General features: G+C 36.5%; 1 protein-coding gene across 1 annotated transcript; it reads right to left on the minus strand.

Annotated features, from left to right (window-relative positions):
• Positions 1-300: 300 nt before the first annotated feature.
• Positions 301-10,902, minus strand: MRPS30 (mitochondrial ribosomal protein S30). Its single transcript, XM_081054624.1, has 5 exons — positions 9,277-10,902; positions 7,706-7,851; positions 6,874-6,979; positions 5,643-5,819; positions 301-3,686 (listed from the first exon to the last, which is right to left on the minus strand). The coding sequence occupies exons 1-5, from the start codon at positions 9,857-9,859 to the stop codon at positions 3,397-3,399; spliced, it is 1,302 nt and encodes a 433-aa protein (XP_080910750.1). The 5' UTR covers positions 9,860-10,902; the 3' UTR covers positions 301-3,396.
• Positions 10,903-11,526: the final 624 nt, after the last annotated feature.

Raw genomic sequence — 11,526 nt, forward strand, 5'->3', positions numbered from 1 at the left:
TGGGCCCCTTCACTAGTCTGGTAAAGGCTCAACTCTGTAAGAGGATCCTAACCTTCTTCCACAACTGGAGAGTGCGGTACTGTGGACAACCTGATTTGGGGTAGAAAGGAAGACTAAATACCAAGTACAGTGTCCAAATATTCTCTGGTTGTCAATTTTGGTTCCATGAAAATGAACAAAATTTCTCCCAACCTCCTCAGAAACTGTCAAAACAAATCAGGATTCACTTTGCCCTTCCTATAGAAGAGGAAGGAAAACCACAGTTCATGCTCTTTTCCAGGTAAGTTCACAAATCATCCTCTAACTCAAAAACCAAGTTTTATTTGATTCTATCATGAGAAACTGAATTCTTTTGAATTTATCATTACTGTTTGTTGCTGGAAAACTGAGATTTCTAAAGCCTAAAAAGTAATTGTAAAGGTTGAGTTTTTCCACCAATAATACAAGTTCTTAATAGTGATTTGAACCTCCCAGTTCATAAATGCAATGCCTCATGAACAAAATATTTAACAGAAATTAGTGAGGTATGCCTGATGATGTTTGTCAAGTACAGAGAGGAGAAATAAGGAATGGGGAGACTGCAACAAACTGCGAAGAATTTGTCCCCTCTAAGGGGACCCAGAACAATTTCCAGTTCCTGTCTATTGTTAACATGTAAGAATGTAAACCTGGATTTGCCAGATCTTGTAATTTTTCAACAGAATCTGGTATGTGGATGTTTTATAACCCCTCTCCTTTTTAATGCTGACAATTAAAACAAAAGTCCACACTGTTTGGGGTTAAAGATGAAAGGCATAAACAAAGCTCAATTGCTAAATTATTTCTGATACACACTCCCGCTTTAAATCCTGCCACCTTCATTATCAATATTATTAAGGTTTAAGAGAGAAAACTTCTTGAAAGACTTCAGAAGATCCTAATAAAGTACTTACATAGCATAAATATTTTTTAATTTGCAATTGAAAGTCAAGTTCCATATGGACTGAAGGCCCAAAGAAATACTTTCCAAGTGGCTAAACATCATGCCAGCTTTCATTTTGCTAAGATCAGGAAGACTTCAGTCATTCACACACACAATTAAAATAATTAAAAAGTACAGCTTGCTCATTTATAAAGCTACTTGGGGTACATACTGCTGCATTATACATCTCTATAATATGAATAGGCAATAAGGGCATAGCAAAATTGAACATGAGTATCATTTTTTATATATATCACATCTAAAAGATGCTAAAGTTGTGAATATCTTTACATCAACACAATTTTCATAAAAATATTCCGGGGATGTATGTTTGAATTAAAATATTAAAGCATCAAGTTTATAACCATTTACAGTTACCGATTCGAAAATAAAGAATGGTTACTCTCTTCTGTCTTTAGTTTTTCTAAACTGGCTAATACATGAGTTTTGCTGATTAAGTTTATATGTCACCAAGCAAGCACTAATGTAAAACTTCATTTCTTTCCTCCCAAAACCAAAAGGGTAAAAAACAAAAACAAATCAGGTCCTATTTACATTATCAAGTTGGATTTCCCATCAATTCAATTCATTTCTAAAAACATTACACTTGCATTTTAAATCCATTGGCAGTCCCTTTACATAATTAAACAAAATCATCTTATAACTATAAGCTTCTTTTAAAAAGTCAAAAATCCCAATCTACACATTAAAGCTCAGACTTATGTGTAAACTGTTATAAAACATCAATCAATGACTGAATTTCCATGACTAACTACCCTATTAGGGTGGATTCATTATTGTTGAATTTGGTATGTTACCATTTTTTTGGAATTTCTACATTTATATTGAAATGTACATTTAACCTACGTTTTTAGAGACTTTTAAAAAAATTCGGATGAGGTAATAAAACAAAATAAGTAGCATTCCAAGCTCTAAGCTTGTTTCATGGGAATTTTAAAGAATTCCTGGATAAACTGTATTGCTCTGGAACCTTGTAAGGAGTACCTGAGAAACACTTTCAGTTTCTTCCAAGATCTATTTAAGTTTTTAATCTTGATGAGTTAAAAACAATTTAATTAGGGGAAGCAATGGCATTTGAACTGAATCCTAAACATTTTAATTACACAGCATTTTAAAAGCACTTTCACATGTACTAGCTTCTTTAATCCTTACAACTTTATGAGATTTTTTTCATGAAAGCCAAAAATCAAAGATGGTAACTCGTTTCACTAGAAGTGAATGCCAACATTAAGAGGTATCATTTTACTTGGAACTTGGTAAGGTTGTTCTACATGCATCATTTTTTCATTTAGGATAAATTGGAATGCAATAGGTTAGAACACACAGGACCAAGGGTAGAGAACAAGATTTCAAGTATTGGACACAGCTTAAATAAAAGAATGTGGAGTGAACTACATGGCATTCTGGTAAACTGAAAGTAGTGGGCTAAAGACGGAACACAGCACAGTGCCTTGCAAAGTAAACACTTGGTTAAACTGAATTACATCTTTCAAATGATGTTCCTTCAGTTTAGCAATCATTTGTGACAAATAATCTCGAGGTTTCTAATAATATAACTGTGGCTTCTGTGTAGAAAGAGAGCAAGGGAAAGGAAGTGAGAAAGTAAGGGAGGGAGGAAAGGAAGAAAACAGCAATTATTTGCCATATGACTATAATATATAATGGGGTATTTTAATATTCATAATAGGTTATATAAAATAAGAAGTGTAAGCATGATTATACAAAGGTAATTCTTTTTTCTCACTAAAAATATTTTGAATTAATCTTAATTCTTGGCAAGAGTAACAATTTTACCAACTGATAATTGTTTTAGAAATATAACAAACCTAGTTTCCTAATCTTTGGGATAGAGCAAATAACACTAACAGAAATATGCTACAATAATTCTAAGTGCTAAGAACCTAAGTTGCATATAATTCATCTGTTATATTATAATCATCAATTAATTCCTTTGGGCCTCGGTTTCTTATACTTGCAAAATAATTGTACTGTTCATGTTTTAAAGGAGTGTGAACAGGACTCTGAAAATTCTATTATCATGTTATTAACAAAAATATTAAAAACAAAAAGGAAAATTATTAAAAAAACATCTACATATTCTCAAGCATTTGAATTATTGCCCTTATATTACTTTAAAAATCACACGCAATACCAAGTATGAAAGATAGTTCAATTAGTCTCATCTGTTGTCGTATATAAATCAAATGACTGTTAAATCAACATATATACTATATCTATAATTAAATCTTTCAGTGTCTATTTTGAGCAGAATGAGAGGTCTAATGACATAAGAAATGTTTGTCTCAAAATTAAGACATTTAATATTTGACAGTCACAAATCTCAATAAAATTCTTTTTATTGTTCCTTCAGTGAAATTTAAGTATTCCCAAAGTCCTGAATCAAATGTTTCTTCTTATTTTTCCAACAGCTGTGATTTGTCTTCTTTTGGTCTATTCAGTAGAAAGTGAACTATCTGAAGTAGAACATCATCGTCAAAACCTTTCACATCATTATCTTCTATTGTTTCATAAAGAGGCTTACTTTGTGTCCCCCAACATATATTTTTACGAGTGTTATTTTGATCAGCTTGTGCCGTCAGTGCCAAAGTATTTAACTGGTAGCAGAAAAAGGAAAAGTATTTTCCATCTGTGATCACGCCCTGAGAGACAAAAGGTCGAGTAACATCTGCTTCACTCCAGAATCCTATAGAAGAAAGTTATACTGAAATTTACACACAGAACATATTTTGCCAAAACAAAACATACACCTTAGAGCATACTGAATATCTCGTAAAGCCTATATATTTCACTTACAAAATTCCTGAAGATATCGAAGTTTTTCCTATCCATTCTAATCCTACGTTTCATTTCTGCATCAAGAATTACTTCCTCCCATCTAGTATCCTGAAACTCATGATACATCTTTTCAACAACTTCTGCCTTCAACAGCTTTCAGCCTTAATTCATTTCATCTAAGAGCAGCAATCTCCCCTACATCTGGTAGTAACTACATCATTACTCTCCGACTTCAAATATATTCAAATTTTCGCCATACCAGTAGTATCTGCCACCCAATAATCATTATGGCCGTTTACATCACCAAATGTACAAAAAAATACCTTCAGGAAAAAAAACAAACAACTTTCTAAGGACTTCGAGCACGTCCTTAGACAACTCTGTATCTCCCTTTATGTATTTCAAAATGGGTTTTATGAGTCACTGTCATTTTGCTTAGCATGTCTTATGTGATAAGTTTCCAGGATGCCTTAATACCTTTACTACTCAATGTTCTGACTGCTTCTTGTTCCCACTTGACTGGCTTTAATACTTTTAAACCCTACTTCCAGGGCCAACCAGTAACCTTATTTCTGCAGACATAGTTTATATCAGCCTTAATGGAGATAGCCAATGAGTAAAATTGTTAAAATATGGAATTAATTATACTGTGAAAAGTATTTTATCTTTCATAAATAAACAAGGCTATTCTAACATCTTCAAGAAAGATTCCTCATTTTTTCTGATTCTGTCTATTCCTATTCCTACTAAGTACATTTATTTCTATTATAGAAACATTAGTTAACAATCTTGAGTGTAAAGTTAAAACATAAAGGAAAAAGTTTAAGCTTGGCAATAATTAAATGTGCATTAAAATTCCTCCTGGGTCCTTACATAAGATTAAGCTAACTACATATTATAATAGTTCAGGTTTGTATAATAAAAATCCAAATGCCTCACAACAGACCTAAAAGTCCTATGTGATATGGCCTCTGGTTTTCTCTGTCTCATTCCCGACCATTCTTCCCATCACTTTCTTCATTAGTCTGGATGTTGTTCCTTAAACACTTCAAGTCTGTTCTAATCTCAGAGACTTACTTGCCATCCCTTTTGCCTGAAAGTATCTTTCCCCCAAGTTTATGCATAGACAGCCCATCACCATTCAGGTCTCTGTTCCAATGTCATTTTTGTAGAGATCTCCTCTGAATTATTATGTTTAAATAGATTCTGTCCCCCATCACATTTATACCTGCGCCACATAAACCACTCTACCCCTTATCTAGCCTTATCTAGTATATTTTCTTCATAATACTGCCACTACCTAAAATATCGCATGTTTATTATCCTTTTCTCTCCTCAGTATAATATAAGCTCCTGGAAAGTAGGATCTGCCTATCTCATTGAACACTGTATCTCCAAGGCCAAAATAAAAAGCATTCACTATTTACTGAATGAATAAACAATCTCCTATTCCACATCCTGGATATGGCCTTCAAAGAAATTATAAAGGATAGCTGTGATTTCATCTAATTTAATCCACCAAAGCATTTCCTTTTCTAGCTTCAGAAAGCTGCTATCAGCTACAGAGTTGACTTATTTGGCTAGATAGTCTTTGAAATGCTCAAGAATACCATGAGAAAAAAGTACTCACAAACAAAAATGGTCAACGTAAAAGATCAAAGGAACTACCTAAGAGCCACTTGCCAACTGCAAATGTAAAATATTTCATTATGGATTTAAAACAACTGTATTTTGTGCCAATGCAAAAATGTTCAAAATGTTAAGATTCAACCTACAAACTGTTTTAACCGAGGAAAACAATTTGTACTATTAAATTCTTAAAAATGTCAGATATCTTGCAAGAACAATAATGTCATAGTTTTACCTTGATACATAGCTTGTGCTCCAGTCCAAGCAAAAAGGCTTGCAATAGCATTAGCTCTAAAAACAACTTCTATCTGATCAGCACAGTTTTGTTTCAATAGTCTTTCCCTTTTTAGTTTGTCAGGTAACAGATGAAACTGGGTATGACCATAGCAGTATGGATCTGCTGTCCTTGAGCCTGAAGAGCAAAATAAAAACATGAAATGTACACGTAGAACATCTGGAACTCATGTTCTTAGTATTTGCTTGAAACCCATCTTTCTCCTCTATACATCGTGTGATCAGTATTCAAAATACACAAATGGGAAGGTTGGTTTACTTATTGTATTGATTATAGTATAGTTAAATTTCACATGAAAGAACAGTCTGCTATCACCAAGCCCACTATGACATAGAATAAATCAAAAGAATATGTGTAAAACTGATTACAAATTCCCTATTATTTCAGTGTTTTTCAAACAATTAGTCATCATAAAAAGCTTCCTTATTCTCCTTGTCATATTCACCAAACACTTCCTGACTTCAAAAACTAACTTTATTATTTTAATGTAATAATTACATACCTTGCTCCCAATTTTTAAAATAATTGAATTTTGCACCATGGTTCTTAGTACACAAAATGTGGGCCCATATTTTATAAAATGCTGACATTCTTGACTTTCATGATAAAGTCATAGGTTCCCTATAATTCACTCTCTAAGACCACAGTGACTGAGAAAGGGCTGATAAAATAGGTCTGGAGGACTAGTATAAAGTTGCTTTCTTAAAAATCTTCTACAAGTTGGCTAGAAATTAATAGACGAAGAAAAAAACAGCAAAAGCATAAACTGCATAAGAGCAGACATCAAGCTTTATTAATTTTTATATTCCTGATGGTTATCACAGTGTGTGGCACAAACAGGAGGCTTTTGTAAAAAAGCCAATCACTGCAAGTTCAGTTCTATACTTGTTTATTTCTGAAAAAAGACAAATTATTTTCTATATAATCAACAAAGCCTAATAAGAATGACTATTTTTTAAAGTTAAATACTGCTAATTTAGTAGAAACAAGTAAAATTTTAAATGGTGAGCTGAAGAATACTTTCTTTCCAATTTTCATGCATATTCCAACAACCTGAGATTATATTCTTCATGGACTAGCTGAACCTCTTGGTTGTCAAGAATTAATTTCCAAAATTGCACAAGTCACTTTGGACATATTTACAGCACAATACATCAAAAGAGAAACTTACCAATAAATATGGTATTTTCATACTGTCGTTTAAATAATGGAAGTTTGTCTGGTTTATAATTCATAACAGGGATTTCTACAGGTACAGAATAATCCAGCGGCACAAACTTAAAGAAAAAGTCATAAGTGAATTCACAGCAACACTCACATATATTTTACTCATAAAAGATTTAAAAATCTTAAAATGAGATGTTTTTACAAAATGATTTGATAACCTTACCATCTAAAGATGGGCCAAATCTATCCAGCCACCTGTTTTTACAAGTAAAAACTGGAAGGATTTGGAACACAGCCATGCACAAACACTTACACATCGTGCATGGCTCCTTTTACACTATAAAAACTGAGGTGAATAGTCACAACACAGACTTATGCCCCCCAAAGCCTAAAACACTTACTATCTGGATTTTTACAGAAAAAAATGTGCCAACCTCTGACATGGACACATAGACAACACTCAAAATATACTTGTTTTCCCCAAAAGAATTGTAAATAAGTAAAATGACCAGCTGATAGGTGTAAAAAATGTCTTGAATGATGAATAGGTAGTTTAGGTACTGTAAATTATAAAAGATTATCATTTTTTAATATTTTTATTAAGAAAAAGAAAAGATTTGTATGTTCCTGAAACCTAATGCCTTATCCCCACATAAAATGATTATTTGACCTTTGGGTAATATGTATACCATACCAGGTTGAAAAGCTAAAAAATAATATCAGATGGATGTATTTGAAAGGAACCATTCAAAACTTTTTATTCTACCCAGCCCATTACCTAGCCTGCCTGTATTTCCTCATCAGACATCAATAGTATGTATACAATAAATCCTTACCTCTGGGAGTTGTTTGGATATCCGAATCTGGTTGTGTGGTTTATCATTTATTTGGTATCGCAAAGCATCAATTCTACCTTTTCGATGACCACGAGGAATAATTTCTTCACCACGCGACCAGTAAAAGTGAACTGGGCGTTTGCAATCTACCAAAAGATATTCAAAATTTTCTTATCTCATCATTTAGATACATTTGATTAGTATTATAACACTAAACTCAGAAATATAGAACTCAAGAACGATTGTGCTACTTAAAAACCTATCAAAAATTACTCTTTGATGTAAGATAGAGGCTGGGTTATACAATAATTTAACTGATTAAATGATAATTAAATGATTATGACTTAAATATAACGCTCAAACATTTATTGTCTATTTGTGCCATCACTAAACGCTGTCACCAAAGACTTTTCTCAGGAGATCAGGAGTATGTTTCACCAGAAATAAAAAGTTTAATCGAGTCAGAGCTGCCTTACGAATTACTAATTCAATCTTCACAACAACTCTGAAAGGTATAAATAATTGTCATCACCTCCTTTTTAAAGAAGAGGAACCTGACTACGTTTTCCTAGGCCATCAACCAGGAGCAGTCCAAGGCGATAATGCTGCCCTCAAGACCACTTCCTTCCCCACTGGAAGGTAACAGGCACACGACAAGACTCAGCTGAGCACACATCTACAGTTATAATAATATCAGTTCAATAAATATTTCTTAAAGATGCCTACTGCATAGCAGATACAATATAAAAATGACGAACAAGTCAGAAACACTAAGTTTTAAAACTGCCTATCTATTAATTATTTTTCACGGGGTCTGTACTGAACAGTGAAATAGAAGTTACTGATTGTACACTGGGAACCCAGAACGGCTAGGTTTGAATCCTGACAGCCAAACCGAGGACTAGATACATTTTAGGTTTCTGTGCCTCAGGGTTTTTTGTTTGTTTTTGTTTTCATTTATATAACAGTGCTACCTACTGTAAACAGTTATTGGATTAATTAGTTGGCACGTATAAAATTTAGAACAGGGGCAAGCACATAGTAAGTACTAACTAAGCGTTACGAATTCGCCTTTAGTTTTCACAATCTCATGACTTAGTACTATTCTCGTAATTCTCATCTTGAAAATGATAAAAGACTTGGCTAAAAGAAGTTAAGGAGCTGACATACAGTCACGTAACTTTCTGGTGAAAGAGCCAAAAGGCAACCCGGCCCACGTCTGTCCCACTAAGATCCCCTGCTCTTAACCAACGCTGCTCTTCCATTTGGCTGGGCCTCACGAAGCAGAGTCCAGGGCCGACGTCCTGGAGACCTGAGGCTATTACTAGTCTAGCGTCGTCAAGTTAACAGGTGGCAACTGACAGGTACGAAAACCCAGTGTTCACACCGGTACGAGAACTAAGTCTCCAGATGCCTCGCGCAGTGACTGCTACTAAACCGCCCTGTCCCCAGTTAGGAGTCAACGGACTAAGGAAAAATGGACAAAACAGAACGCAAAGGGGCCAAACCTGTGGCACAGTGGGCCCCTACTCCCCGCCCACTCCGCCTGGCGGGGCGGGCCCGCGGCTTACCGAGGGCGGCGGCAGCCAGCACCGGGTTCTGCGCGCTGAGCAGCCCCAGCAGGGAGGCCACCAGCTGATCCAGGAAGGGCGAAGCGACGGCCTCACGCTCCCGGTAGGTGGGAGCTCGCCGCCGGCGCCGCAGGTAGAAGTGCTCCTGCAGGAGGCAGTCACAGGCGGCGGCGCGCAGAGCCTCCACGTCCAGGGCCGGCTCGGGCTCGGGCTCTGCGGGCGGCGGCGGCAGGCCCGCCAGGAACACGGTTTTGGTGAAGCCCTGATACCAGCGGTCGGCGTTCAGGGCGAAGGTCTGCGGGTACACAACGTACTTCAAGAACTGCATCTTGGTAAGGATTCGCAACTTGTCGTCCACAGACTCGGCCGCGTGCACCGTCGCCTGCCATTGCTCCACTCGCCGCTGCCGTGCCGCCTTGCTTTTGGCAGTCAGGGAGGCCACAATCGGCGGGTAGCGCGCCACGGGGGCCGCCGCGACATCCGGACCGGCTATTTCTGGAGCCCTGACGGCCGTCTTGGCCGCAGTGTGTAACGACAGAGCCGGTGTGCGGAGCACGGGCCTCCAACACCTGGCCGCCGCCATCTTTGCCCGCGGTTTCGGACCCAGAGGTCAACTACAGCAATTGTCTCTGCCTCTTGCCTTAAGGACCAATCGGAGAGCGGACTCTGAGCCAGTCTACGGAAGGCCGATTGTTATTGGGCTTGAGAAACCTGTCGTCATCCGTTTCTTAGCCAGTCAGATCGCTTGAGTTTGTCTTGGTCGGGAGAGTTTGCGGAGGACAGGAAGAACTTGTGCGCCAATAGGTTTGTTAGTGCGACTGGCGGGTAGGAAGGAAACCTTTAAGCAGGAGATGCGGCCACCTCCGTTGTTTCTCTGACCTGCTCCGTCTTCTTGCCAAAAATAGGAACGTTGTGCACAGGAGCTTCTAGCGCTTGGCTAACTTGAATGGTTTCGTTTGTGTATGGCACATCACGTGTTTTAATGTTTTAGTGCTTGGGGTTGAAACAATTGGAAGCAACTGTTGTAACATTTTTTTTTAAATAATATGTGCTTACTTTTAAAATAATGCAAGCATCACTCAGATGAGCACTGCTGATCTTTGGAAAAATAATGCCATACATTTCTCTATGCTAATTGATACGTAATTTAATGATAGAATTTACTAAAAGGAATATACTTTTACTTGGATTCAACTGAAAAAAGGGAAATGAATAAAAAGCTACAAAAGCATATTTTTTTTTAATTTTGCTATGTGTTAAAATCCATTATTATTTCAACACGAGTTGATTCCTACTAATCTGTGAGCACCTTGAAGTAGGAACTGTTTTATTTATTTATTTTCTTTTTAAAGAAAAGATTTTATTTGGGGAAAGGGAACAGGACTTTATTGGGGAACAGCATGTACTTCCAGGACTTTTTTAGTGGGAACCTGGTTGCCCACTGGCCCATGTGGGAATCCAACCGGCAGCCTCTGGAGTTAGGAGCATGGAGTTCTAACCGCCTGAGCCACTGGGGCTGGCCCTTGTTTTATTTTTCAATCCTCACCTCAATGCTTGTGCAATGATTCTTGAGGACATATTTATTAATATTACATTTGTATATATTTTAATAATACGGCATTTTGACACATTACTAGTCTGTGTTATTTTTGGCTAAAAAGATTTAATACAGATTTAAGAAAACAAAAAGGGAAAGGATGTCAGTATGATATAGTAAGACGTCTGTCCAAAAACTCTGCTCCCAACCTCTGGTAGCCAGGACCAACTGCACTGATCACAACTCTGTACTCTAAGACAACAGGAATTTCCTGGGACAAAGATAGCTGGGGCTGGCATCGTACAAAGCATAACCATTTTTCTCTTAGTGCTTCAGGGTGACACAAAGCTCTAGATCCTAAAATTGTCTCATTCCTTCCCCTAGGATTGAAATTCTCCTATTGGAAATTTCTTGCTTTTCTGTCTCTGGAAATTCTGAATGAGACGCAAATGTCTCTAGAATAGAAGTACAAACATCTTTGGAATAGAAGTACCTTTACAACTAACTGTTGGAATTAGTAATGGCTATTTGTTTTAAAGATAGTTACATAAATAACTTAAAAATATCCTAAACCATAAATAAAAATTATAGAAACTTCTGCCAGTTTTTGATGTTGTACTTCCCTACAAATATGATTGGGATTCCCAGACGTTTTTGTTTTTATTCATTTTTTTGGTGTGTAAACCACATCCATAATACCATTTATGATTTAC

This window comes from Rhinolophus hipposideros (assembly GCF_964194185.1).
Source record: "Rhinolophus hipposideros genome assembly, chromosome: 7".
NCBI classification, from domain to species: Eukaryota; Metazoa; Chordata; class Mammalia; order Chiroptera; family Rhinolophidae; genus Rhinolophus; species Rhinolophus hipposideros.